Genomic DNA, 27629 nt, shown 5'->3' with positions numbered 1-27629 from the left:
GTCGCCGCCGCCGCGCCGAGCCTTGCGTCCAGCACCAGCGCTCGCGCCCCTGGGTGCCGCCTTCGCCCGCCATCGCCCGAAGTCGCCACTGGAGCCGCGGGAGCTATCGGAGCCGCTAGAGCCAGAGAGCCAAGGTGCGAGCGCCGCATCCAGGCCTGCCTTTGAGACAACCTCTGCTGCTGCGGCCGCGCAGCCGGGGAACGCCAGGCTGGGGCAGGTGAGCGGGGGGAGGGGCGGGGGTCAGATGCATCATTCCTTCCTTCTCTTATAGGGTCAGTCCTCCGGACAGTGAATCTGGCCTCGGAGGGCATACTGGGGAGGGGGTTGGGTTCAGAATTCCGTGAAGACTTGGATCCCACGGATAAGGTCAGGGTCAGAGGTCGGGCACCCTGTCCTTTGTGCAGGGTGGGGGTGAGGGCGAAAGTGAGGTTGGCCCCTTGCTGCCCTCACGCTGTCTCTCACCCGCAGCTCGGGCCTGGTGCAGGCCTCTCCATTGCTGTTGCCGCGGAGCCTGCAGCCCAGGTCCTCCGGCAGCCAGGGATCAGGCTAGCTGCCTTCCCTGGGCGCCCTGTCCTGGAGCCATGGGGCCCACCTAGCCCCTGCCTGCCCAGATGTCCCGGCCCAGGGACTGCTGACCTCTGCTGCAGGAGGAGGCCCCTCCACGCCCCCTTGCCAGCCTCAGCAGACAGAGACCCTGGGTGAGCCCCTGCGTGAACCCCACATCCCAAGACAGCCTCCTGTACCCCCTTGCCCCCGCCTGCTTCCCCCTCCCCCTCCTCTTCCTCCTCCTCTTCGGACTGAACCAGATAAGCCATTGTGGCCACTGGGGGGGGCCCTGCCCCCCAACCTGTCACCTGCTGCCCCTTGCAGTCCACGGAGTAACCGGGGGCCTCACCAGGCCTGGCAGGACCAGGATGCAGCCCCTTCTCTTCCCCCACGGCCCCACCCAACGCCCCCACCTGTGCCAACGTCCGGTCTGACTGTAGAGAGCCGGATGCCAGCTGACCCTGGGCCCGAGGTGGGCAGTGGATGGCCAGGCCTCCTCATGTCCTGCCTGAAAGGCCCCCATGTCATCCTCAAAATGGAGGCCATGAAGATTGTCCACCCTGAAAAGTTCCCTGAGCTCCCGGCGGCCACCCCCTGCTTCCCGCCTGCACCCAGGCCCACTCCCACTCTGGCACCCAAGCGTGCTTGGCCCTCAGACACAGAGATCATTGTCAACCAGGCATGTGGGGGGGACATGCCTACCTTGGAAGGAGCACCCCACACTCCACCCTTGCCAAGGCGGCCCCGCAAGGGCAGTTCTGAATTGGGCTTCCCCCGGGTGGCACCAGTGGATGAGGTCATTGTAAATCAATATGTGATTCGACCTGGCCCAACAGCCTCTGCACCTTCATCATCCGGGCCAGTGATAGCAGGTGAGCCCCTGGAATGCCCCACCTGTGGGCATACATACAACGTCACTCAGCGGCGGCCCCGCGTGCTGTCTTGCCTGCACTCTGTGTGTGAGCAGTGCCTGCAGATCCTTTACGAGTCTTGCCCTAAGTACAAGTTTATCTCGTGTCCCACCTGCCACCGTGAGACTGTGCTCTTCACTGACTATGGCCTGGCCGCACTGGCTGTCAATACATCCATCCTGAGCCGCTTGCCACCTGAAGCCCTGACGGCCCCATCCGGTGGCCAGTGGGGGGGTGAATCCGAAGGCAGCTGCTACCAGACCTTCCGGCAGTACTGTGGGGCTGCATGCACCTGCCATGTGCGGAACCCACTATCAGCCTGTTCCATCATGTAGTGTCCACCTGCCCACGACTGCCTGCAGGCCCTTGCTCGCCGCTTCTTCAGGGAACTGGCCCTGTCCTGTTTCCCGCTGACCCTTTCTTGCCCACTGTGGCTTCTGGCCCTACCCTGCGTGGCATTGTCGCTGCAGCCAACTTTGCCATTAAAATTCTTTGCCAAAGTTTGCACTGGTTCACTGATTGAAGCTTACTCCTGTGGGCTAGGCCTGGGCCTGGGCCTTGAGTAGGTTCCCAGGGCCATAGCCCAGTCTAATTAGGAACTGCCAGAAGGCGACCCATCTTCATTCAGGGTTGGCCTGCTGTACTTGTTGAAGGCCAAGCTGGGTCGAGTCTGCTGCTCGGGAGGCCTGGGACTAGCTGTGAACATATTGGTGCAGAGGTCTGCTAGAGTGTGGCACGTGGGCCTGTGGCCCAGCTAGGCAGACAGAACCTTCAGCTGTGTGTAGATGCTCACTGGTAATCCAACACTCTGGAAGCCAGGACAGGATTGAGGTCGGCATTGGTTTCACAGTGAGATATCCACCCCACCCCCCAAAAAGTACTTTTCCTCTATGTATCGGCGTAAATGAATGCTGACAGAAATTGTAATAAATATATACAGCTTTAATTGGGAAATAGACTTACAGAACCAGAGGTTCCAGTGGAGAACAGGAAAGCAGAAGGGGCGGCCTGGAGCACGCCTGCAATCTTTATAAGTAAAAAAATATCCTCGGGGGACCCTGCCCAACAAGTAAGGTGATTGGCTGGGTCTCTCCTACACCTCTGGCCAAGGATATGTAGAAATGGCCTTTGGACAGCATGAGCTAAGATCTCTGTCTGCCTGTGACTGGATTAGGTACCTCTGAAGAGTATGAGAGCTGCCTGGATGGCGGAGATGGAATAATGACGATGGCTGTGGTACAATGGTATCAATAGCAGCTGTTTATTTATTTTTATTTATTATTTATTTATTGTGTATACAATATTCTTTCTGCATGTATGCCTGAAGGCCAGAAGAGGGCACCAGACCTCATTACAGATGGTTGTGAGCCACCATGTGGTTGCTGGGAATTGAACTCAGGACCTTTGGAAGAGCAGGCAATGCTCTTAACCGCTGAGCCATCTCTCCAGCCCATTAGCAGCTGTTTATTGAGAGCCACTCATAGGCTGGGTATAGACAGAGACAGCCCACCTTACACTGTGTCACCAATAAGCCAGGAGGTGGGCTTACATTTGTCTTCATTGCCGAAATGAGGGCTCCTAGTCCAGTGACATGAATTGTATAGTCAATTACAAACAGAGCTGGACCTTGGGCATTTGCTGGGGGTCTGGATTGAACCTTGGCCCTTGTAGTACAAAACCAGTATTGATCCCAGCTGCTCTGGGATACCCTGTCTGGTGAGGGCATCTTAGGTTGGGTGAGGAGCTTTTGAAGGATGGGTTTGTGCAGTGCTGGCCCCTCCTGCTAGCTACTGTGGCCTTCAGGGGCACACACCAACCTGTGTGGACAGGGGAGAGGGTCCCTGTAGCCCTTGCCTTCTAGCAACGGAATTCTGCTGGACCTCAGGAGTCGCTGTTAAGATCCAGCCATTGCCTCTGGCCAGTCAAGTGTTTGTCCATGATAAGCACATGGGGCTCTGGTCACAGCCCTTCCTGTTAGGCCAATCTCCTTCAGAGGCTGTCCTTGGCTTAGTGTCCTTGGCTTTAGCCAGTATCTGGGCTGCAGGGGTGTGTAAGCACTCTGGCTGACCTAGGCTCTTGAGCAGGCCTGGTCTTGGGATTGTGATAGCAAGTCTTTGCTAATGACAAGAATCCGAGCATGGGCTTCAAAGCTTGGCCAACACCCTGGGCTCTGCTCAGTGGCTGGAGCGGTCTAGGAGCATGAAGAACACTCCTAGCAACATGAGCGGCATGAAGATGAGCACCAGCCCCAGCAGTTCTAATGCCAGCAGGCTCAGCAGTGATAGGCGACGGGCACAGGGGCCACGTTCCCGCAGTGTCCACAGCCAGGTACTTAGGCTGGGAGGGCAGGGAAGGAAGGGGAGGCAGCTCCGGCCTCCCACGGGCCCAGCCAGAAAACGCAGGTGGTAGCGGTGCTCCAAGGATCCCCAGGGCCCAGGGCCGGGGCGTAGGGGTGTGGTGGATGCAATGGGCACTGGGCGCTGGGGTCCATCAGCTCGAAGCAGTTCCTCCTGCAGCTGACAGATCTCCCACTCTAGCATGGGTGTCTTCTGACGACACAGTGGGCAGCACACACGACCCAGGTCAGCTCTGGGGGTTATGCCTAACAGCTGGTGCAGGCAGCCCACACACAGGCTGTGACCACAGTTCAGCAAGGCCTGGTGCTGCTCATCAGACCGGTAAGGCTCAGTGCAGATGGGGCATTCCTCCTCTGCCTGTCCCTCACACTCTTCCTGCTCCTCCACAGTTGACAGGGCCTCCAGTTCAGGCTTACTGTCTGGAGCCCTGGCATCCTGGGGGGGGCTGAGATTATCCTCTTCATCTGCTGGTAGCTGGTGCAGTGGGTCCAGGAGCTCAGGACTCAAAGGAGTACAAGGTGAACTGGCGGGTGTAGAGTTGTTATCATTAGGCCTCAGGGTAGAACCACCAGAACAGAAAGCAGGATGGGAAGATTGGGACTCCAGGGTGACAGCAGGGATTGTTGGAGATGTAAAGGTTAGTGTGGCCCTCAGGAGCCAGACAGAGCTTGGTCTCAGTTACCAGGGCACTGACCTCCAGATACACCTTTGGGCTTGCTGACCCTACCGGAAGTAAACTTCACTTGGGTCCCCGCAGCGTCGTCAGCTCCTGGTATTTCAGGCTTAAGAGTGGTGTTGGCCAGGCCTGGTCTCTGTTCCAGCAGTTGTCAGACAAAACAGAGGTTCCTCAGCTCCCAGCTGCCCTCGGACCTGTCTGACTCCTCCAACAGGGTTTCTCTTTCCAGGGGTAGAGGCCCTGCCCATGGGCGGGCCAACTCCTATCACACCCCTTCCACCTGCTCGTTTTTCTAGATAGTGTGTTCCAGCACTGGGCTGGGACTTTCCAATAACTCTCTGGCCATCAAAGAAGGGCATGAACTTAGCTGAACTGTTAAGGTTTAAGATCAGACAGAGCCAAGACCTGCCTTCTAAGTACAAAGGGGAGACCAAGAGGAACTTAGACACCAGACATCCGAGTGCAGTGTGATCCTAGCGTAGGTACCCGACAAGGACATACATACACGCAGCCTCACACATGGCCTGGAAGAGTCTTTGGTACCATTAGCAAATGCAGATAATCCAATCCCACCCACCACCCCCAAATCTAGGAGACACAAAAACACAGAGGTGAGTAGCTACCCAGGCAGTTTACTCAAGGTGTTAAGGGCCTGAGACAGACTGACTTGCTCATTCTCAGTGCTCAGGAGAATCAGCCCCTGGGGCCTCTCACCTGAGCCCGAGTCCCACAGGTGCTGTGGGTGAATGGAAATAGCACCAGGGCAGAGGGGCAGTGCAGCCCTCACAGGACTCCCTGCCTCCTGGAGGCCTTAGCAGCCCCTGTGGTATGGACCATAATGCAGATCTGGGGCACAGTGATGGGGACAGAGAGGAAACCAGGAGTGTACATTGCACTGGGGTTGGCGCAAGTGTGGGTGGGACACTGGGTTCCACCGAATTTGGCTGGATTCAGGGAGTGCCCTGCTAGTCAGCTGGAGTCAAGAAGCTACACCATGGTCTCACAAGTGTTCTGGGATCACAGGAGGTGATAATGGACCCTCTAGACTCCAGGAGGCTCCAGTGCAGCTGTTGGTGTGGAGGTGAGCTAGCAAGTGGCTCCTCAGGCCCAGGTCTCAGTCTGGAAACGCAGTGTCTGCTGGAGCCTGGCAAGGTAGGCAGCCGCATCTGCGCTTGAGAGTTGTCCTTCTTCTTGAAAAATGGATGTCAGGGCTTCCGTAACGTCCGCAGGCATATACTTAGCATTGCTGGAGGGGTAGGCTCAGAAAGCTCAGTGATCCTGTGGCCCCAACCCCCACTCCCCACCTCTGAAGGCTGGTCCGCTCCTCTACACCCCCAAGTTGGCTCACCCTGCTAGGTAGAAGTGGGCACCGTGGCGATCCAGCAGCTCCCAGACAAGGGGCCCCAGCTCTCGGAGCCGATGCTGCACATACACCTTTTGCTCCTGCAGGTGTCACAAGCTGAGTCCCAGCCATCCCCACTCCTGCCCCACCTAACTCGAGTATACTCACCTGCTCCCGGGAGAAGGCCGTAACCAGGGTCAGGCAGCCTTTCTTCTCTAGCTCTTGCCACTCAGTCTGCCAGTAGAAGTCCTGGTCCCGTTTGCGGCAGCCAAAGAACAAGAAGTTTCCTGGGGTACAGAGGGTGGTCCCCCTATCTGGATACAGGGACTCAGCCAGACCCGTCTCAGTGGTCACACTGCCCTGGGACTCCTATACTCACCAGTTTGGCTGTGGGCCACTCGCTCTTGAATGGCTGCTCGAAAGGGCGCCACACCAGTTCCAGGCCCTACCATGATAATGGGTGTGTCTGGTGTCTCTGGGAACATGAGGCTCCCAGGCCGCACCCACAGAGGCACCTGGACAGGTCCTGTTGCAGGAGGGAGAAGGCATGAAGGAGGTCAAAACAAAAGGTTGAGGTGCTCACTGGTGGGGCTTGAGCCCCTGTAGCAGGAGGTACAGGGAAGGTAGGAGCTTGAGGCTGCGGTCTCTCCCACCCCCAGAAATAGAGATCACCTTGCTCAGGATTCAGGGATGCTAGCCAGGAGGAGCAGAGGCCACGGCGGGGTTCCTTGAGGCGAGTCTGGTACTGTACGACAGCCACAAGGATCTGTAGCCTCCCGGGATGAGCCTAGGGGGCACAGGGAAGACCCTGCCCTGCTAAACCATTCCTGTCTGCTACCAACCCCACCAGGGGCAGGCTCTGGTAGAGAAACTGTCCCTGTTCAGAAGGCAACCCGTCTGCAAACACCCTGCCCCGTCCCAGCTTTCCCACGGCCAGTCCACGGAGTCCCTCACCAGCAGGGAAGAGGCAATGGAGAAGGCCCGTGGGCGGATCCGAGGGATAAGGTCCAAAAGGTAGTCTGGAGGAATGGCAGCTGCCGTGTGTGGAAAGTCACACAGCACCTGGACAGAGGGAGGTTTAGAATGGCGGTGGCATGCCAGGGCTGAGAGCCCATACCTACCACTGCCCACAAGCCCACCTCCAAGATGGTCCTGCGGGGCCGATTACAGTACTCCCAGAGCTCTTCCTGACCTCTGGCAGAGCTGAATTCTAGCAGCTTCTCCCGCTCCAGCCCATGTGGAGAAAGACAAGCCAAGAGCTCAAAGAAGGAACGGCGGGGCACGCTGGCGATGTCCAAATACCGTGAGACAAGATGCGACACTGTGCAGGGCTGAGGCAGCCCTGGTGGGTGAGGGACGCCTGCAGGAATGGCATGGAGACTTGGTGGGCAGGGACATCAGGTGGTACCTTGGCCTCAAGAGGTGGTGCATCTGCCATACTCACCTGGTTCCCGTGGCGTAAGCAGGAAAAACTGCTTGGGGTTCAAGCCCAGCAACCGGCAGAACTGCTGGGTGTGGGTCTCCGAGTTAGAGGGCATAATTGATACGACATCGCCAGCAGCATAACTACATGGAAAAGCCACCAGATATGCGGGAATGATGTGGGAAGGACCAAGGGGCTGAGGGGAAGGGGAGGATGTAGGGAAGGATGTGGGGGAGGATGGAGGGACTAAGGAGACTGAAGAGGAAGAAAGGGAATGTCATGTAGAGATTTTCGAGCCACTGGGCCACCTAGCCCTTGGCTTTGTTTGACCCTTCTGAATCTCTACCCATTGCCTTTCCCTGACCACATCAGCTTCCCAACATTACATGGGCACCCTGCCGAACTGCCTGAGGGCTTTTGCCCCTCACCTGATACTCGAGCCTGTAATGTCAAACTCAATCAGCCGAACATCCTGGAAATGTTGGGGGCCAGTGACCCTCTGGTTGGTTATCACAGGTGCCAGAAAGGGCTGTAACTCTGATGGGGGTCTCTGAGGGTCTGAGCTGGCTAGCTTTAGCCCCTCAGTCCCTACGCTGGGAACCTCCTGGACAAACTGGAAGATGAACTTGGAGGGCAAGCTGTGGGGGAAAGTGGAAAGAAATATCAGGTGTGCAGGACCACTCTACCATACCTTGAGGATTTTTTTTTTTTTTTGCTAACCAGCTCAAAGTCCCTTGGCACTCACTCCCCAAGGTTCAGACTCACGGGATTCCAAGAGGGATCTCAGGAAAGTCAAGAGGCACTGGGTACAGACGCATTATCTTCTTCCAAAGGTCTCCCAGCCAGGGGTCAATGGCAGCATCGGGCCTAGGAGAAAGCACAGGCATTGGCCTCTGCTGGCCAGAGCCAAGATGGAGCAGCCAAAGAAGACCACTGCAACCACCACTTACCCCAGTTCATGCTGGTCATCACCCAGACATGGGGGCAGGAGGGCACTGGCTCCTAGCTGCAGCAGCCTACGATGGAGCTTCTTGGCCACGAAGTTGAACCTGTGGAGACAGCAAGGCGGACGGGGATAACCAACAGTGAGGGAGGTAGTTCAGCTGACCTTCTGGGCAGAGTAAATAGTGCAGACTTCCCTCAAGGGCTACTCCCTCAGCAGTGCACACTGGCCTCATCCTAGGAGGGAGGGGGCTTCAGTATACAGGGGATGAGGTTGGAGCAACAAGGACAGCAAATGCGGTCCCTGATCTCAAGAAGGTGCCATGTGGAGGACAGTCTCATCTTATCAACCCTTTTCTGAAGTGACTAAAGCCCTGTACTCCCATTGGTCAGGGCTCCAGTTACCACTGGAGATCGGGGGAGGGGCAGTTAACCATGTTTTCCTGTAATAGGATTTCCTTTGGTCTGTAAAGTACACACTGGTCCCTGCACCAGCTTGTCCATTTGGGGACCACATCCACAGCTGGACTCCCTCCCACATGTTCTGTGCATCCACACACTCCAAGTGAGCACAGTCTCCTCCCACGTGGTCTGTGCATCCACACACTCCAAGTGAGCACAGTCTCCTCCCACGTGGTCTGTGCATCCATACACTGCAAGTGAGCACAATCTCTAGCAGAGCAAGGCCATGTTGCCACCCATCTTCCGATTTTCTATTTTTTGGTTTAGTGAGATTGGGTCCCACATTGTAGCCCAGGCTGGCCTAGAGATTGTGGCAATCCTCTCGGCCTGAGTGCCGGGATTCCAGGTGAGTGAGCCATTATGCCCAGCTTCCATTTCTGTTCTTTTAATCTCAGAGACCAGCCTGCCTCTGCCTCCCAAGTGCTGGGATTAAAGGCCTGCGCCACCGCCACCTGACTTAAATCTAAATTAAGAACCCTGTCATGTACACAACTGTTTATGGTGATTGAGTTGCCCTCAATGCTGGATGATACTGGGCCCTGTGAAAGTAGAAAGTGTTCAAAGTGCTGCTGTCCTAGCTTCTAGATATCTAGGTGCACCTCTGAGGAGAAATCCCTCATCACCACCCCACAGAATGAACGATGCAAACAGCACTGCTGGTTAATGGACACAGCTGTCCACAACATGCCTAGAAGAGAAACCCATGAGCCACCTCCCTGCCTAACAAGCCACTTGAAGGTAAGCCATCCCCCTCGGTGCTCTTTTCAAATTGTCAATACTTCACAGTGTGTTTTGAACCTATGTGGAACAGGGGCAGATCAGGTGCGGTTGAACGTCATCATGTGTTGGAATGGAATGCTGGTTGGTCTGAGCCTCCCTGTACCCGCGACTCCATGGTGGTACTCTGCCACCCTTTTCCTACCCCAACTGTGGTCTCCCCTGTGCCAAGTCCTTCAAGGATTAGAGCATATGTGGATAAGGTTGGTCAGCTAACACAGTGCAGGGACACATGATCTACCGTGGATAGGCACCTGGGGCTCAGTTGCCTGTCTCATTTCTTGCATGATCTTGAGAACTATCCCTATCTGGCCAGCATGTCCACCCCTACTCACTTGGCATATGAGGAGTCCCCGAGGCCTAGGACAGCGAAGTCCATCTGACAGAGAGAGGTGGACAGCAGGCTCTTCCGGAAAATGAACCTCCAAAAGTTCTGTAGCCATAGGAAACCATGTTAGGACCCCACCTTAGGCCGGTTTTCTGTCTGTCTGTCTCTCTGAGGCCCCAGCAGGGAGAGGATGGTGCGGAAGGAAGACCATTAGAATCCAGAAGTGTACACTGGCCAATCTCTCCTTAGCAACATGCCAATTACAGACCAGGAACCTGCATGTAAAGAAAACTTATCCTCACCGTGTAAGTATTTCTCAAAAATGGTCACCTGTAGCTCCATGCCCCATGGTAATCTAGTTACTAGGTCGGCCTGGTGTCCTCTTGCAGTATACTCAATAAAACTATTCTTCCTATTCCCACCTAAGGGGTGAACTCACTTCCCCTTCTACTGTAGTGGTGGGCCAGCCAGTCCACTGCCGAAGGGCTGGGTCAGCAGTTCTGACTGAAGTCTTCTGGGTGTAAAAGGGAGATGAGACGTGGCCTGACCCTCTGAAGGTGTCGACTCACTGATTCATGCCCTCAAACTCTGGGTTTACATTGACCTTTCCAGTTTAGTGGCCGCTTCTGAGCCACCAGTGCCACCTACTGTTGTCCTCTGTCCTGTTGGTCATCAGGTAGTCTAGCCCACTCTGGGAGTGGCCCTCTGCTCTCAGCAGGCCCCTTCCTAAGCGTGGCTGCTGTCTTGTCCTTCCTTAATGTGCCTGTCATCACTCACCTCTCACTCCAGCGACCATTCGTTCCTTTCCTGTGTGAATGTGACCTATTTGTACTTGGAAGCTGCAGGAAAAGACTCAGGACAGGCCCACCCCACCGAGAGTTTCACCAGCAGGGGACAGGCAGAGACACAGTCATTGGGTCTTTTCCTATAATTACGATGTGTTTTAAAGAAGATCAAGGAAGAGAGGCCAAGGCCATTCTGTTCAGCAGTCACTGAGGACCCGTGCCCCTGCATGTGGTTTTGGGCTCTGGGTCTGTAGCCTCTTCAAAGGTCTCCAGTTCCTGCTGTGACTGAGTCAGACACCATTGATTCCTGCCCTTATGTGGGGGATGCTGGGTACCTTATCTGTCCATAGACCACAACACCTCAAACCTGAGGGAGATCTCAATTCCCTCATCTCCTTGGCACTTTATTAGCTGTTTTTTTTTAATTAATTTATTTTTTTAAGGAGTGGTTTTGCTTGAGGCCAGTGCAAAGCTAGGTCGTTTAGCTTCAACCTCTGGAATGTTGAGATTGCTCTGAATGCCGGCATATGTGGCTGATACTTTTTTTTTTTTGTTTGTTTGTTTGTTTTTTGTTTTTTGAGACAGGGTTTCTCTGTGGCTTTGGAGCCTGGAACTAGCTCTGTAGACCAGGCTGGTCTCGAACTCACAGAGATCCGCCTGCCTCTGCCTCCCGAGTGCTGGGATTAAAGGCGTGCGCCACCACCGCCCGGCTGTGGCTGATACTTTTTGAACTTTTTTTTAAAATTTATTTATTATATACGCACATGCCATAAGAAAGCTTCAGATCTTATTACAGATGGCTGAGGGCCATCATGTGGGTGCTGGGAATTGAACTCAGGACCTCTAAAAGAGCAGCCAGTGCTCTTAACCTCTGAGCCATCTCTCCGGCCCTACTTTTTGAACTTTTGAGACACTTGTCATGTAGGTGTGGGCAGCCTTGAACTCCTGACCCTTCTACTTCAGCATCTCTAGTGCTTGAGATTAGTCTCTGTCCCACATATACTGCTCTTAATAATCACCCCTGGCCTAGGGACAGCTCTCCAGACTGGTTTTGATTCTGCTTCAGTTCACCCTCGATGGCTCCTATTCTTCTCAAGACTATCGCTTGACCTTTGTGAAAGGGGAACCCCTCCTGTCTGACCAAGCTAGATGGCAGTCCTGGAGGAGGTAGGGGCTTTGTGATTCTTTTTTTTTTTTGCTCATTCATTAGCATACTTTATTACTATGCCATCAATGACAATCAGGTCTATACTACTGTGAGGTTTTCTTTGTTGGAATACTCATGTTTGAGGCAATGGCTTTGTGATTCTTATGCCAAGACCCTCCTAGTGGGCCTGGGAAAACAAACAAAATGGCTAAAAATAGAGATCAAGGCTATTGAGTGGCTATTAAGAGCTATTTCTCCCCCCAGATCCGTTCAAGGACTACCTCTCAAAGCTACCTCTCATATACATCAAGCACTAAAGGGCGACTGTTTCCTATGCACCTTGGGGACTCTCACAGCAATGAAAACGGGGTGAGGGCACACATCAGGCCAGCCTTACCTTCATGTTGTCAGGAGGGTCTCCTTGGCCTGTGGTCGCACAAACAAATATCACCAGGGGCTCCCTAATGAGATCCGCCTCAAGGACAAGACACGGGTACGAGTAAGGTCTCGGACAGCCCTCATCAGTATCCTCCCTGCACCGCCCTCCACTCGCGCCCATTCATCTAGGGTAACAGAGTCAAGTGCTTGGAGAATTATTCCCAGTGGCCACCAGGCCTTCTCCTTCTCAGGTCTCAGCCTCGTGCCAAGCCTCCCTTTCCCCTAAATCCGCCTGGGGCCGAAGGGCCGCACTCAAACGCCCTCCTTTCGAGGACGCGGGGTCCGGTGGAGGGTCTCTGCCGAATCACCCGAGCCTCACCACCGCATACGAGTCCAGCGCCTGCACGCGGCAACCTAGCCGCCGGCGCCGGGCCTCGCGGCCCAGTCTCTCCGCCTCATCCTGGGCTGTGCCAGTCTGGCTGCCGAAAAGCACAAGTAGCTGCGGAACCTGCATTACCGCACACGCCGGCCAGAACCGTACACCCCACTCACTTCCCCTTTCCGTTGTCAACAGGAAATGACGCCCTTAGGCTGCGCCACCGGGAGGTGGGTGGGGTGTGGGTGGGCGGGGATAGCGTCTGGACCGGGGGCGGCGTTCGCTAGCATCCCTTTCCGGGTCCAGATTAGGGATCTGGAGAAGCGGGGAGCGCCGGAGCCGGGGTCCAGGCCGGGCTCGGCCGCTTGCTGCCTCGTGTGTGCAGCGGCGGCAGCAGGCGGTAGCCAGGCCCGCGGAAGAAGCGGGCACGGCCCGGTGCGGGGCGCCGTCGGCCGGACTGCGGCCGGTATTAAATAGGCGCGATGTTATTCTCGCTGCGGGAGCTGGTACAGTGGCTGGGCTTCGCCACCTTTGAGATCTTTGTGCACCTCCTTTCTCTGTTGGTGTTCTCCGTGCTTTTGGCACTGCGAGTGGACGGCTTGGCCCCGAGCCTCTCCTGGTGGAACGTATTTGTGCCCTTTTTCGCCGCCGACGGGCTCAGCACCTACTTCACCACTATCGTGTCGGTGCGCCTCTTCCAAGACGGGGAGAAGCGGCTGGCTGTACTGCGCCTCTTCTGGGTTCTCACAGTCCTTAGCCTCAAGTTTGTCTTTGAGATGCTGCTGTGCCAGAAGCTAGTGGAGCAAACTCGAGAGCTCTGGTTCGGCCTGATCACGTCTCCGGTCTTCATTCTCCTGCAGCTGCTCATGATCCGGGCTTGTCGCGTCAACTAGCCTCGTGCAGGGGCTGGAAATGGAGCACCGCCCAGTTGGAGTGCTGGATCTCCCAGTTCAGACCCTACTTGGCGTCACACTGGAGGAGCTTTGGTCAGAAATCAGTGTCTGCTTGTGCCCAGCGTACTGTCCAGTTTTCTCTATATCTAAGATTGTTTCCTCAGCTAAACTTAAAAGTGAAGCTTGATTAGTAAAATCTATTTCCTGTTATTCATGCTATGAGTTGTCAGATAATACTGAACTTTTCTGACATTTGGAAACTGTGTATAAGTAAAATATCCTGATAGACTCTGAGTATTTCCCATGGTGATGTACCCCTTTCTAAATCAGCTTGTTCACTCAGCAGCACTGACCACTGACCTCAGCGCTTGCCCCTCCATTGGTCCAGGCTAGACTTGTTAAACCATTGATAGTGTGAGAGAGCTTGCGTCACTCTTTCCTGTCCAGGGAAAGAATAGTCCTTTCTTCATTTCATCCCACACAGAGACATCAAACTGTTGCAAAAGGGCATGAATAGGATTATCTGCAGTCTGAGAAAAAACTCTTGGTCTCAAGGTATTTCTTTCCTGGCCCAACCGATTGCAGTTTCACGGTGATCCCCACCACCTGGTGGCAGGCATCTTTAGTACACCTGAGCTAGACAAACCTCTCTGAAGGACCAAAGACAGGAACAGATTCTCCCGTGCTCATGGCAATGGGTACTTTACATAAGAGCTTGTGAACAACTTGAGTTTATTGACCCAAGGTCTTTGATTTTATGTCAGTCGTGTGCCAAATGAGACCATTTGCTGAGATGGAAAGAATGTTTGTTGAAATCAACAATATATACGACATCTCAATGTTTGAGTAGGTGAACACGAAGATGTTCCTTGCTGTGTGGACAGCGGCTCACAGGGCTGAGGTGGTTGGTGCCCTGGAACATATGGTAGAGCACAATGGGTGTTAGACTAAATATTTTTTGAAAGTTCTTGTTTCTTATTTTAGAAGATGGGTAACTTGCACCACTACTGTCCCAGCTGAAAACAACAGGCCTTACTTCCTAGAGTGCCATAACAGAGCCCTTGACTCTGTGTTAGTGTACATGCCACTGGTGAGCTCTGATGACACCCTATAAAGTTGAAAAATGATGGCCTGAGTTCTGTTTTGTTTTGTTTTTTTTAATGGCCCAGATCTGAGAGTCAGAATAGTTTTTTTACTTTTTTTTTTCTAAATAGGGTGTTATGTAGCCAACACTTGCTTCAAACTTGCTTTTTTGTTTGGTTTTATGTTGTTTGTTTGTTTAGTTTTTGTTTTTTCTTTTTTTTTTTCCAGACAGGGTTTCCCTGTAACAATGGAGCCCGTCCTTGAACTCACCTTGTAGATTTAGCTGGCCTTGAACTCACAGAGATCCACCTGTCTCTGCCTCCCAAGTGCTGGGATTAAAGGTGTGTGCCACTACCACCTGGCTTAACTTCCAGTTTTATGTGATTCTGGGAATCAAACCCAGGGCATCATGTATACTAGACAAGCATTATGTTATTAGTAGTACTATTACTACTGAAACAGGAACTTTGTAACCTTGACTGGCCTGGAACTTACTCTGTACACCATACCTCAAACTCATAGAGGCTGGCCTCTCTCGCCCAAATGCTAGCATTAAAGGGATGCACCATCACACCTGGTTTAGGCAAGCATCCTACCAACTGAGCTACATTATGGTTTTTACATTTTAAAATTTCTCTGTGTGTGTGTGTGTGGGGGGGGTAGGCGCACATGCGCCATACCACTCATGCAGGTGATTTGTTAGTCTTGTGATATCAGAACACACTCAGGTAGTCAGTCTGGCCCGCTTGCAAGCACCTCTACCTGCTGAGCCATCTTAAGCTCTAAGTTTTACATTTTTAAAGGATTTAAAACAGGCTGTCGCAGTGTTTCCTGAAGTGGCTGTAAAACAGAAAGGGGAGAAAAGGGACTTGGGGCTATAGCTTCATTGTTAAGAGTGTTTACCTGTAATCCCCGATTGGGTGCGGTGGAGGCAGGAGGATCAAAACTACAATGTCATCACCGGCAGTGTAGTTGGAAGCCAGCCTGGGCTGTGAGATGCAGCAGCCTGAGAGAAGAGGGGAGTGGAGCCTAAAAGAGCATCAACAAAAGTTAATAGTTGACAGATCTGATGTGACCTGCAGAGCACAGCTTCTTCAGCAGAGCTGGATCTTTTTTTAAATCAAACAACCAAAAAAAAATCAGGGTGTGTAGCCTTGGCTCTCCTAGAACTCCTTTTATAGACCAGGCTGGTCTTGAACTCAAAGAGGTCCTCCTGCCTCTGCCTCCCAAGTGCTGGGGATAAAGGCGGGTACCACTATCACCCGGCTAGATCATTCTTGGAAAATAATAATAATAATAATTTAAGAAAAGGATTTGCTGGGCGGTGGTGGCGCACGCCTTTAATCCCAACACTCGGGAGGCAGAGGCAGGCAGATCTCTGTGAGTTTGAGGCCAGCCTGGTCTACAAGAGCTAGTTCCAGGACAGGCACCAAAAGCCACAGAGAAACCCTGTCTCGAAAAAAAAAAAAAAAAAAAAAAAAAAAAAAAAACAAAAGAAGGATTTATATGTGGGTGTGCACCATGTGTGCAATGTCCGTGGAGGCCAGAAGAGGGCATTGAAGCCCCAGGAATAAGTTGCAGCTATATAGGTTCTCTCACCAGCCCCGTCAGTTTTTACTGTGGCTGCAGAGACTGTCCTGAAGATGTAGAATGTTTGTAGTGTGCCAGGCTTTGCTCACTGGATGTCAGGAGCAGCCTTCGTCTTTAATAACCGAAAGTTTCTTGTGACATTGCCATGTCTCCTGGTGACAGAGTCACTAGGCTAATAACTGCATGTGGCCCTTGGCAGAACAGGGATTCTGATCTGTGCTCCAGTAGGGCAGCTTGGCCCTCCTCTGTCTGGGCATGGCTACTTTAGCCTGGCTGATTTGCCCCAGCTGGAAGAAAATGTGTCCAACCCAGGATAGGGATGACTTTTGTCAAAGCAAGATACAAGCTGAACTTTGGAGTGGTTTTCCTTTAATACTTTTTAGATTTTGTTTTGTGTTCCTGTTTTGTTTTGGTGATTTGGAACTGGGAAATCTGAGTAAAGAAGCATTGAGTATGGGGCTGGAGAGATGGCTCAGAGCTTAATAAGAAGCTGTGTTAGAAGCTTCTGTTGGAGCAGTGATTTGAGGGGCCGTAGCTCAGTAGTGGAGTGTTTGCCCAGCATCCAAAAGGCTCTAGGTTCAGTATCTGATGCTATCAAGAGAAAAAAAAGTGATTTGGGAAAGGCTTCCGGATAGCTGGAATTCAGTTTATAATCTCCTGTTTAATGGAATGGGCAGGCAGGTAAGTCAGCATAAAGGTGGTGCCAGATTGTAGACTGCCACGCACCCAGAAGCCAGCAAAGGCACATGTCCCTAGGCAGAATCCACTGTTTTTGCAGAGACCCACAGTCCATGAAACAGAGCTGGCTGTTGTCTGTAGGGCAGATAAAGGAAACACAGACTCCTAAACTTGGTCCCCAATTTTCTTTATTTTTCTTTTTTTTTAATTTATTTTATTTTTTCTTTTCTTTCGTTTTTTCTTTTTCTTTTTGGTTTTTCGAGACAGGGTCTCTATAGCTTTGGGGCCTGTCCTGGAACTAGCTCTTGTAGACCAGGCTGGCCTCGAACTCACAGAAATCCGCCTGCATCTACCTCCCAAGTGCTGGGATTAAAGGTTTGCGCCACCACCGCCCGGCTTATTTTATTTTTTTCAAGACAGGTTTTTCTTTGTGTAACTATCCTGGAACTTGCTTTGTAGACCAGGCTGGCCTTGAACTCTGCCTGCTTCTGCTTCCCAAATGCTGGGATTAAAGTCGTGTGTTACCACCACCCGGTTCCCCAATTTTCTAATGCCTCCAGGCAGTTGCCTTACTGTGTACGCTGGAAAGGGGGTAAAGATTGGGTAATATGCAGTTCTGCCCAAAGAAACTTCCTAAAGACTTGTCGGCTGTGAGGTTGTGACCGAGTCACTGGCCCCCTTCCCACTGTTGGAGGGAGTTCAACAGAACTGGGACTACCCTTACCCTAATTTTTGTGCTCTTTTGTGTGACAGAACTGCCTAAGTGTGTGACACTCTGCTTGCATGTGTAACCTGTTTGTAGAAATGATGCTGTTTCCTTGGTGCGCAGGGCCACAAATGGCAAGCTGTTCCAGAGGCTCACATACATAGGTCTAATCAACAGCTCTGGGATCTACAAAACCGAGGTTCTCGAAAAAACCAATTTTCTTATCCCTGAGTGGATCTCAGACGCAGGATTTCTAGGTCCTGAAGGGGCCCTCGCCTGTCTGTCCGCGGCGGTTCAAGGACTCCTGATTGGAGCAGGGCCTGCGCCCAAAGGTGGAAAGCCCGGTGCGCTTGTATACTGCCCACGGGAGCAAGGATCTCCCGGCTCTTGCGCACGGCTCTTGCCAAGAAACAGAGTGGTTGCCTGGGTGTCAAGGAAGTCGGAACTGTACCAAGGTCATCTAGGTCGCAAGGGTCTGCTAGGTGCCGTGCCAAAACCAGCCCTAATTGTGGCCCACAGGTGCCCCGTCCAGAGCGCAGAGGCGGAAGTGAGGGGCTGCCATTGAGCCGTGCCTCGCTGGGGAGCGTGTCCACTGATCTTTACCAATAGCGATTGGCCGGTGCCCGTCGTAGTCCAATAAGGACGCCTTAGGGGGAGGGTGTAAGTGAGTGTCCTCCAATCAATTGGGCCGTATACCTCTCCCATTGGCGGGCAAGTCTGCCCTTGGGTCAGAGCGCACTTGCCCAATTGGCGGCTACCAAGGGGGGCGTGGCACGGCGCGGTACTGAGGCAGGTAGCTGAGAGTCTGTCCGGCGAGCTGCAGCCTGTGCAGTCTCGTCCGCGGCTCCGTCCGCAAGCATGGCCGGCTTAGGGCGGCCGGGCCCGGGCCCGGGGTCGCGCACCGCGATGCCCGCCTGGAAGCGGGAGATCCTTGAGCGGAGGCGAGCTAAACTGGCCGCCCTGAGCGGAGGCCCGGGACCCGGAGCGGCGCCGGAGGGACAGAACGAGAAGCTGGTTCTGGCGGAGAGTCTGGGTCCGCTGAGCGAGAACCCCTTCATGAGACTTGAATCGGAGCGGCGGCGAGGGGCACGGCCGGCGCAGCAGCTGCTGGAGCTGTACCGTCGCGTGCCGGGCGTGCGTACCATCCGAGCCGACAACATCCTCATCATCGAGTCAACTCCTGGCTTCCCGCCCGCCGTGCCGCCCGCTGCGGGCATCCGCGCTGCCGAGGTAGTGGTGTACGAGGCGCCTCAGGAGGCGCCTCAGCCTGGCCGTGTCAGCCGGCTGCTGGAGAAGTTCGACTCGCCGGCCTCCCCCCGCAGCCGCGGGAGCCCGGAGCGCTCCCACTCTGGGCTTCCGCAGCTTCCCGTGGCGCCTCCATCTACTGCCACGCGCGCTCCCACCAATCGGTCGTTGGCTTCTGCCCCATCGGTGCGTCCCAGCCAGCCCACACTCCCTGTTTCGCCTGTTCCCGTTGCCCCTCGCGCGAGTCAGCGCTCCGCCTGTTGCGAGCCCGCGCACCCCGATGGTACCGCGGGTCCTGGGGCCCGGCACAGCGACTTCCTACGGAAGACGGGCAGCAACTCCTTCACTGTCCACCCCCGGGGCCTGCCCCGCGGTGCGGTCAATCACTCGCTTTCTAATGGACCCGTGACCCAGAAGTTCCCGGCCGGCCCTGTCAATGGGTTGTCGGGCTCTTCTCCTGTTCCGGGCAAGTGGAAGCCAAAGGTGGAGTCAGGGGAACCTTCCCTCCACTCACCCCCAAGCCCTGGGACCCCAAGTGCCACTCCGGTTGGGCCCCCTGCCTTGCCGGCGCCCAGCCCAACCAGTGCCACTCCCAACCAGCGCCGGTGGGTCTCCTCTGCCACCAGCGCCAATGACTCCTTCGAAATAAGGCCAGCCCCCAAGCCAGATGTGGAAACTATCCCAATCGGAGACCTTCAGGCCAGGGCCCTGGCCAACCTCCGTGTTAACTCCCGCAACTCCTTCGTGTTGATCCCCAAGCGCAAGGCCCTTGGGAACCATCCTTCGGAGGGGAGGCAGTCAGAGGAGCCAAACCAGGAGGTAGGCTGGGCCTCTCAGAGCCAGGGTCTCAGAGCCCAGCCGGTGGTGTCTACAGTGGATGGTGCGCCTGTCCTAGAGAGGAATACCTTGACTGCTGAGATGCAGTGGGCAGCTAGGGAAGAGGGCTGCCCCCGGACAGCCACCGCTGTCACAGACAGGTCTGTTAGGTGGCAGCAGTCATCCTCACCACCTCCATTCCTACCAACCACTGTTGAAGCAGAGCCGACTGAGGGCTTGGTTCCTGGCTTGGCCAAGAATGGCCAGGAGCCTGGGCTGCCAGGACTTCCAGTCACCTTTATTGATGAAGTAGACTCAGAAGAGGAGCCCTCCCAAGAAGCCCAACTGCCCTCCTCAGCAGTTGGTGGGTCCCCCCAGTACCACCTGCACCTTGCCAGGCCTGGGCACACCGCAGAGCTCCCAAACCGAGGCAGCAACACTTTCATAGTGGTGCCCAAGAGGAAGCCAGAGACCCTTCAGGAGCCACACTTCAGTCGGGCCAATGGGCAGTCCCAGCAGCAGGAGACTGAGGAACAGGACGCTGACAGCCTCTCAGGACCCCACCCTGCCCTGGAGAACACCCTTAAGAAACGCTACCCCACTGTACACGAGATTGAAGTGATCGGTGGTTACCTGGCCCTGCAGAAGTCCTGCCTCATCAAGGCTGGCTCTTCCAGAAAAAAGGTAAACGGTAGGGAGAGGGCTGCTGGCATGGTCGGTTTCTGGATAGATAACAGACTTGGGCTGTGTGGTTATGTCAGGTTCTGGGCCCTTGTGGAGCTATGACAGTTCAAGGCTGGGGTTGGTCAGTCTGCTGTTTACCCCCGAGGTTTGGAAGGAAGAGCTGGCCAGGCAGCGCGGAGCCCCTGCAACCCTTTGGAATGGTTAGTTCCAATTAATTGCAGGTCTACCTTCAGGAAATAGCCTGGCCTGTTGGCTCTCACTTGGTCTTTGATTTGAAGGTAGCCTGGCATATTCCTATGGAGCCTAGCTTGGACAGATATCCAGAGCCTGGATATGAGAATGTAAACTAGGGCAGACCCTCCTCACTCTGAGGTCAGCCTGAACACATAGCTGTGTGGAGCCAATTGGAGGTTCACAGCACCCTGGAAAGTACAGGAGCTAGAGCTTGGCAGGCCTTTGCCTCTGTAAGCATGGACTGAACTCCAGTGCTTCCTGCCAGACTCGGTCAAGAGGGCCTTGAGCAGAGAGACTCAAGGAACAATCCCCTAGAGGCTCAGAATTGGCCAGAGCCTTATTTCCTGTCTATCTCTGGCTAGTGGCTTGGAACCCTCTGGGTACAAGGAAAGCGTTCCTCAGATTCTTCCTGATTGTTCCAGGGTCCGTGTTTGTTCCCTGGGGCAAATTCCAAGACCAACCACATGTGACTTTCGGTCAGCTGGTAAAGGGAGGTGCACCTTTCCCTTCTGCCAAGATGGCACCCACAGTTTCTGCTCCAGAACAGCTAGAAGCTAGGCTGCCCAGGTTCGCCACCTCCAGCCTCAGTTTCCCCACCTCCAGCCTCAGTTTCCATGGGGATCCTTTGTGACAAGCCACACCTCCTCACTCTTTTTATTTTTCCCCTCACTTTCTGCTTCCTGACACCATTGGCCTTGGCATCATCTTCCTTGCCAATTAATCTGCTGGGTCAGGAATCTACAGTGATCACTCTTGGGGGATTCTGGTGAGGACACTCAGAGCTGTAACAGTTTTTACCATGTGAGCCCACATCTCTTCCACTCTCGTCTGTTCTTTACCCTGAGTGCTTGGCCCAGGCCCCCTCCCGTCTTTCTACTCCTTCCTTCCCTGTGACCCTGACCTTGCTATCTCTGAGGTGGCCCCCTCCCCATACTTGACAAAGAAGTGATGAAAAGCACCCCTTTGTTGAGGAGGAAGCTGAAGCTTAGGAGGTTTATGAAGCCATGGAGCTCATGGGACAGGAGCTGAGTTCAGATTCCTGTTTCTAGAACCTTTTATCCAGGGATACTCCTCCACTATGAACGTGGCTTCCTCTTGAGACTGAAAGGCTGATACTAAGCCTGGCTACCCTGCCTGCCCTGTCTGGAGGCAACTGTGGGAGTCATTCCTGGTTGGTTAAAGTGAGAAGAGCAGGTGTGATGTTCATGTAGATCTCAAAAACAAAAGCAGGGCAAGGCCCAAATACTGTTGGGAGTAGGACCCTGGCCAGCAGCTTGGGGCCAGTCTGAGAGAGTTGGGGGTCCAGATGGACGATGCTCATTACGGCCAAGTGGCCTGGGCAGGGCCTTCTGTAGCAGCACAACCTGCTGGTTGTGCTATCCTGCCTGTGCATGCACCAGCTGCCCTGCCCAGCAAGACACAGAATGCCTGTGGGAGGGGGCGGGGCCCAAAGCTGCCCAACCTTCAGAGCAGTGTGCAGGGTGAGGCCTTCTTGGACTTTGTCCTTTCCCTGACATTCCTCCTACCTGCAGCCCCTAGAGAAACCCAGAGTGTTTGTTTTGCAGCTCAAGTCATTGTCCTGGCCCAGACTTGGGCTTCCTCTTGGTTGGAGTAGGTGGGCCCAGAGGATTTTGGGGCCTCTGCACACTTTGGTTCCCTTCCCCCATGACTGGGTGACCCCAAAGCAATGCCCGTGGTTTTCCAGCGTATAGCTGAGGGGTTGCTCTTCACTGGGCCTTCTAGGCAGCAGGGTATGGTGTGGGGTAGCCTACTTGGAGAGCATATTGTGACTTCACAGGGATTCAGCCCTGCTCTGGGGAGTGAGGGCTGACTTTATTGACCAGTGTCCTTGTGAGGCAGCTTGGCAGAAACATTCCATTTTGGTTATCTATTGGGAAAGAGAGTCCCTCTCTGCACCTCTCTTCCCTCCTAGCCCCCAGTGTTTTCTCGGCAAGAGGGGTGTCCTTTTACCCCTTCCTCCCAGATTGGGAGCACCAGTGGCTACTACCTGGTTGACTGCTTCTTCCTCTTTCCCACCTCCGGTTCCTGTGCCACACCCAAGCATGTTAGTGTCCTCAGGGCTCAGGCTCCCCCGTTCCCGGTAGGTGTAAACTTCACCCCAACTTTCTGTGGCTCAGTTGTGGCCCTCAGCCTGGCTCCCATTTGAAGGTGTGTCTGTCCTTTTGGCTGGTTCCAGCAGCATCGGCTCCCCTCAGTCTGCAACTGGCTCCCCCAGTTGGCCCGAGTGTCTTTTCACCTGCCTTTCTTTATGTGCAGTTTCTCTCCCCCAAGTCTTCTTATGGGTGACCCCCTAGAAAATGGACCCTTATTTATGAAATCTCACTGGTGCAGGGTCTGCCCTCAGGAGGAAGCAGGTGTGGATATCCCAGTTGGGTGGCTCTGATCTATTGTCCTGTCACCCTTGGGAACTTTGGCTGGGGGCCAATGGGGGATGGGAGCCAGACAGTGTGTGCAAGGGAGTGGGGGCAGGGTCTGGCTAAACATCACCTTCAGCCCGGCCAGTGGAGCAGTTTCCCTGCTTTGAGTCCCAGGGTGGACACCATTTGGTAACCCAAGCTGGGTGTGTATGGGTAGGGCGGGTTGAAGGAGAACAAAAGGGCCCTGTAAAAGCTGGGAGGTTCAGCCACTAAAGGCCCCCGTGAAGGCCCAGAGGTTCCATCACCTGCCTGCTGTATGAGGTGTGCTGGGTAAAGTCCCCCAGATACTGATGACCAGGTATATACAGTGACAATCCCTGTCTGTACCTCCCCCGCCTGCCCTGGCAGCTCCACCCTGGCAGGGGTCATAAGCATGAGTCACCATGTGACCCACTGACCTCTGCTGGAAGGGAGGAGGCCTATGAACACTGGTCTGGCAGAGGAGACAAGAGAGATAGTAAGTGACTGGGGGGGGGGCAGCTGAGACTGGCAGGCTTATGAGCCACTTCCCCACCCCCAGCCTGGCCAGGCTGTGCCAGGCACTATACCCACATGGATCTATCCCCTCAGCCTCCCTGCTGGGAACTGGTCATGCAGACTAATGAGGGTGTGCTAATCCAGCTGGGCCCTGGCAGCTGGTCCTGTTTTCTCAGTAGTAGGGGGGATGGGACTCAAGGGCTCCATCTGGGGGCCACTTAGATTTAGAAGGCCCTCTACTGTCTTGGGCTCCTACTAGGGTACCTGTCTCAGAAGGCTAGTCAGGAAGGCCAGGTGACAATGTCTACCTTATCTGTCTCCAGTTCAATCTAGTCTTCAAGGACTAGGTAGGCCTCTGAGGCCAGAGCAGGGTACAGCGTGCCTTCATTATGACAAGAGTAGACATCTCCTGACCCAGGGGAGTCTCTCCAGCTCCTGTTCATATGTGCAGATGGCCAAAGTAGGGAGGACCTGCGAGAACAGATCTCTCTGAGCAGGCCCTGGTCCTAGGGCGTGGGGAAAATCTCCCAATGGGCAGAGAGGGCTCAGGGGTATTAATGGCCTTGTGGGCAAGTGTGGCCATTGGTTGAGAGGGACAGGAGGCAGGATGCCGGCTTGTTCAGGCCTCCTGCTTTTGTGGGCCCTTGTGCATTGTGGCCTGTGCCAGGGTCACTTTGCTGCCTCAGGACAGGCTCAACCTTCCTGCTAGGCTACTCTTCCATCCTGCTGGGCCTCTGGCTCCTTCCAGGGGAAGAGGGGGAACCTGAGCTGGCTGTCGGTGTCCTGTGCCTGGGAGTTTAATATTTCGAGCCCGGCAAGACTGCCCCATCTGCTGCACATGAGTGCTCATGTTCATTCCCAGCCCACTAGGCTGAGCGCAGCTGAGGGCTAGGGTACCTCAGCAATCATAACTGAATCGCGGGGACGGGGATACTCTCAGCATGCAGGAGGATCGTGACAGAGGATGCCCACAGCTTTCTGTCCTTCAGAACCAGGCTACTGGGACAGAAGCGAGAATTTGCTTGAATATGAAATTCTGGAGTCACTGAGGTATACACAGTAGGGGTGGTCATTGATGGTATTGCTGGTACCCTAAACTCTATGGAAGTGGGACTCCCCACTAGCCTGAAAAATGCATGATGGTACCTAGCACCAACTTCCTGGGTATCAGCCTCTTAAGCAGGCTCCTGCAGTGTGATGGTTGGTACTCAGATACCCAGAACGTGGAATTAGTCTTAGGAGCTGCTGCAAGCAGAGGATGGGATAGGTAGGGTCTATATCTCTTGGTAGAAGGGTCTTCTCTCTCTGTTAGTGCCTCTGCTTAGCTGGGTGGAAGGGCCCCTGCCGACGTGGCTTTTACTCCTAGATGAAGATCTCCTTCAATGACAAGACCCTGCACACAACATTTGAATACCCTTCTGAGAGCTCCCTGGCCCAAGAAGAAGAGGAGGAGGAGGAGGAAGAGGAAGATGGTGAAGAGGAGGAAGTGGGGCTTGACTCAGAGAAGTCCTTTTCCCTCTTTCTGCCCCGGGCCACATTTGTAAGCAGTGTGGGACCTGAGAGCCCCCGACTACCAGATGGCAGCTCAGGTAATCACCGCCCGTTGGGATGGGTAGGCTGTAAGTGGAACCTGGGCCACATTTTCCAGGTATCCATACCCATTCTCTTTGGCTCACAGGCCTGTCCAGCTACACTCCCAAGCATTCCATGGCCTTCAGCAAGTGGCAGGAACAGACACTGGTGCAGGCTCCAAGTGAGGTGGAACTCCCACCGAAAGAGGTCATGGTAAGCCAGGTGGAGAGAGGGGTGAACACCCAGACCCCCACGGGCTAGCCTACTGGGGAAGGGGTTGATGCCTGGAAAGGCTTAGTGGCTATATTCTATTCTTTCAGCTCACACCTGCCAGTCAGAATGATCTCTCGGACTTCCGCAGCGAGCCAGCCCTCTATTTCTGACCCCTGGAGCTGCCAGGATGGCTAAGACTTAGCCCCAGGTGTGGTGGTTCTGGAAGCCAGTCAATGCCCAGGAGCCCTGACTTTATTCTGTACCCCTTCCATCTGGCTCTTCGGGCCTTCCTCTCTCCCTGTCGCCTTCTACCTTTAGGTTCAGGTCTGAATCTCACTCCCCTTTGGGGGTGCCAAGGAAGAACAGGTGGGAATTGCCTATGGGACAGGCTGACATCTGTCCATAACATCCCATCTGTGATGAGGTAGGGAGCCTGAACAGACCTTGCACCAGAGTGCTGTCTGTCCTGCCTCTTGGCTCCTACCTTCTGGGGAGGGGCCACTGTCAGGAGTGAGAGGCTGTCCTAGCTATTTGCTCTTTGTTGAATGAATCCCAAGCTCCTGCCCTTAGTCCATGATTCTACTATGGTGGCACCCTTCATGATAGATGATAGGGTATTTTTTCCTTTCTGATATTGGACTCAATAAACAACACTGTAACAAGGCTGCTTTTGCCTTTTTTACACAGTCCTCAGTCTGAGAATAAGGTGAAGGCTTAACTTGGGTACCTGTGCAAAGAAGCAAAAGGTGGCCTTATATCTGGTGTCCTTATATCTTGAGGTCTTGCTGGTCCAAGCTCTTGCTCTTGTTCTCTCCCCACACTAAACCTGCTACTTTCTCCCTCAAAGTTAGTGCAGTGGGAAGTGGACCTACCCTGTGGGGTCTGGAACTATGTCCCAGGGATCTAGATGCCAGGTGGGAGGAAGGTGAGTGTTGTAGATGACAGGATTCACCATGGGGCCAGGAGCCTAGGAATGTAGCTACACTACTGGAATGGGGCTAAGTGGAACTTGGGAAATCTTTTCTCATGTTTGATTTGGATGCCTCCTGCCCTATGAGACTGTAACAAGGCTGTAGCAATAGAGAACTCCCAAGAGTTTAGGGAGATGCAGAGCTGCCCGCTTGGAAGCGGTGTTCTCAGAGGCCTAGGCAGCCGTGAAGATGTAGGGCTATCTACAGACATGAGCAAATGGCTTCCTGTCACCTAAGGGCAGATATAATGCTTGACTTGGCTCAGATGGAGTGTATGTTATGTTTTCCTCAGAGAATAAGCCCAGTTTTATGGACACTTTTTGTTTAAAAAAAGGGCCTCACATTGTACCCCGAGCTGGCCTATAGTTTACTATGCAGCCTAGAACAGCCTGGAACTTAAGGCCCCCTTCTTCCTCAGTGCTGGGATTATAGGTGTAGACTATCAAATCTTTCTTCTGGATCTTCTTGGTCAACAAATACTTCCAAACTTGCCCGAGAAGTTGTGGTCAAGAGCTGGGCCACAGGGCTCCTGGAAATAGGAGTAAGTGACACCCGTGGTTGGGAGCTGGGTCCTGGCAGCAGCAGCAATAGACTGGACCAAACAGAACTTTGAAGAATGGACAAGATGAAGAACCCCAGTCCATACTGAGACCTAGAACCAAAACAGCTGGTATATATGTGGGAAAGTGAGACTCCAACCCTCTGATGCCCCCCTATTCAAGGAGTCTGGGATGACTGGAAGCATCACCCCAGCCCCCAGCATTCATCCTTGGGGTGCCAATGGAACAGAAAACTCCATCTCAAGCCCCCTCCCTCTGGGAGTTGCCTTGGTCTGGACTCCACCTCTGGAAAAGCCCACCAAGCTCTGACCCCCTCCCAAGAGAGGGTCAGGACCACTCCCACAGGTTATTTAGGCTGCAGCCAAAAGGGACACATGGTTTTCGGGTTTTGTGTGTGCGTCCCCCCCCCTCTCGCTCGCTCCCCCCCCTCGCCACCTCGTTCCTGGCCACCCTGGAGTGCTGCATTTATTAAACGTGGGCATTTTTTATTAAGTCTAATTTGGTCAAACTGGAATTATTTGCATAGGCGGAGCGGCTCGTCTTAAGAGCATTCCTAACAATATAGTGTTGCCAGCTGTCTTTGAGCCAGGTTCTGTACTAACCACCATGATATAGCAAAGCCCCCACAGGAAAGTGGTTTGTGTGCTGGCCTCAGGGAAGAGACTAGCACCTTTATAAGGAGAGTTAGGGGCTAGGGCTGGCCTCAGTTCTGTGTTTTGAAGATAGGACAGTCAGGGAAAACTGCAGGCCTTCCTACCAACAGGATGCATGGTAGCTGGCAGACGATGCCACAGAGAGATCTGGTCTTCAGGGGGAAAAAATGGCAGGTGGTGGTGGCATTGCACGCTTTTAATCCTAACACTCAGGAGGCAGATGCTGGTGGATCTCTGTCAGTTCAAGGCTAGCCTGGTCTACATAGCAAGTTCGAGGACAGTCAGAGCTATTACAAAAAAAAGAAAAGAAAAGAAAGCAAAACTAGATTAATCCTTTTTGGAGAGTGAATGCTTATTAAGTTGGAG

The 27629-nt window shown here is 53.9% G+C and overlaps 5 protein-coding genes across 9 annotated transcripts; 3 read left to right on the top strand and 2 right to left on the bottom strand.

The window, feature by feature from the left end:
• Positions 1 to 6: 6 nt before the first annotated feature.
• Positions 7 to 1960, top strand: Rnf208 (ring finger protein 208). 2 transcript variants are annotated; one of them, XM_005346332.3, is made up of 3 exons: positions 7 to 134; positions 272 to 366; positions 469 to 1960. In XM_005346332.3, the coding sequence occupies exon 3, from the start codon at positions 995 to 997 to the stop codon at positions 1790 to 1792; it is 798 nt and encodes a 265-aa protein (XP_005346389.1). In that variant the 5' UTR covers positions 7 to 134; positions 272 to 366; positions 469 to 994; the 3' UTR covers positions 1793 to 1960. The 2 variants fall into 2 exon arrangements, with proteins under 2 accessions (XP_005346389.1, XP_005346388.1); XM_005346331.2 differs by lacking the exon at positions 272 to 366 and having other exon boundaries at positions 7 to 217.
• A 924-nt stretch (positions 1961 to 2884) lies between these two features.
• LOC113455941 (RING finger protein 225-like) lies at positions 2885 to 5165 on the bottom strand. The gene is made up of 2 exons (XM_026778635.1): positions 5158 to 5165; positions 2885 to 4487 (listed from the first exon to the last, which is right to left on the bottom strand). Exons 1-2 carry the CDS (start codon positions 5163 to 5165, stop codon positions 3632 to 3634), a joined length of 864 nt encoding a protein of 287 aa, XP_026634436.1. The 3' UTR covers positions 2885 to 3631.
• On the bottom strand, positions 5085 to 12631 carry Ndor1 (NADPH dependent diflavin oxidoreductase 1). Of its 4 annotated transcripts, none has more exons than XM_005346328.2 (14): positions 12454 to 12631; positions 12094 to 12171; positions 9772 to 9869; positions 8206 to 8304; positions 8021 to 8122; positions 7684 to 7893; positions 7277 to 7398; positions 6972 to 7192; positions 6787 to 6894; positions 6505 to 6619; positions 6212 to 6358; positions 6001 to 6119; positions 5839 to 5933; positions 5085 to 5736 (listed from the first exon to the last, which is right to left on the bottom strand). In XM_005346328.2, exons 1-14 carry the CDS (start codon positions 12586 to 12588, stop codon positions 5592 to 5594), a joined length of 1794 nt encoding a protein of 597 aa, XP_005346385.1. In that variant the 5' UTR covers positions 12589 to 12631; the 3' UTR covers positions 5085 to 5591. The 4 variants fall into 4 exon arrangements, 3 of the variants coding, with proteins under 3 accessions (XP_005346385.1, XP_013210647.1, XP_026634572.1); XM_013355193.2 differs by having other exon boundaries at positions 12094 to 12122; positions 12454 to 12526; XR_003376854.1 differs by lacking the exon at positions 5085 to 5736 and having other exon boundaries at positions 5854 to 5933; positions 6001 to 6081.
• Positions 12632 to 12725: 94 nt separating this feature from the next.
• On the top strand, positions 12726 to 14772 carry Tmem203 (transmembrane protein 203). The gene has a single exon (XM_005346327.2). The coding sequence runs from the start codon at positions 12933 to 12935 to the stop codon at positions 13341 to 13343; it is 411 nt and encodes a 136-aa protein (XP_005346384.1). The 5' UTR covers positions 12726 to 12932; the 3' UTR covers positions 13344 to 14772.
• A 2424-nt stretch (positions 14773 to 17196) lies between these two features.
• Tprn (taperin) lies at positions 17197 to 25738 on the top strand. The gene is made up of 4 exons (XM_005346325.2): positions 17197 to 20145; positions 24661 to 24883; positions 24973 to 25079; positions 25187 to 25738. Exons 1-4 carry the CDS (start codon positions 18259 to 18261, stop codon positions 25247 to 25249), a joined length of 2280 nt encoding a protein of 759 aa, XP_005346382.1. The 5' UTR covers positions 17197 to 18258; the 3' UTR covers positions 25250 to 25738.
• The last annotated feature ends 1891 nt before the right edge of the window (positions 25739 to 27629 follow it).

The sequence above is a fragment of the Microtus ochrogaster genome, chromosome 4 (assembly GCF_000317375.1).
Source record: "Microtus ochrogaster isolate Prairie Vole_2 chromosome 4, MicOch1.0, whole genome shotgun sequence".
Lineage (NCBI taxonomy): Eukaryota > Metazoa > Chordata > Mammalia > Rodentia > Cricetidae > Microtus > Microtus ochrogaster.
The sequence above is the reverse complement of the archived record's forward strand: the minus strand, read 5'-3'. Positions and strand labels throughout refer to the sequence as shown.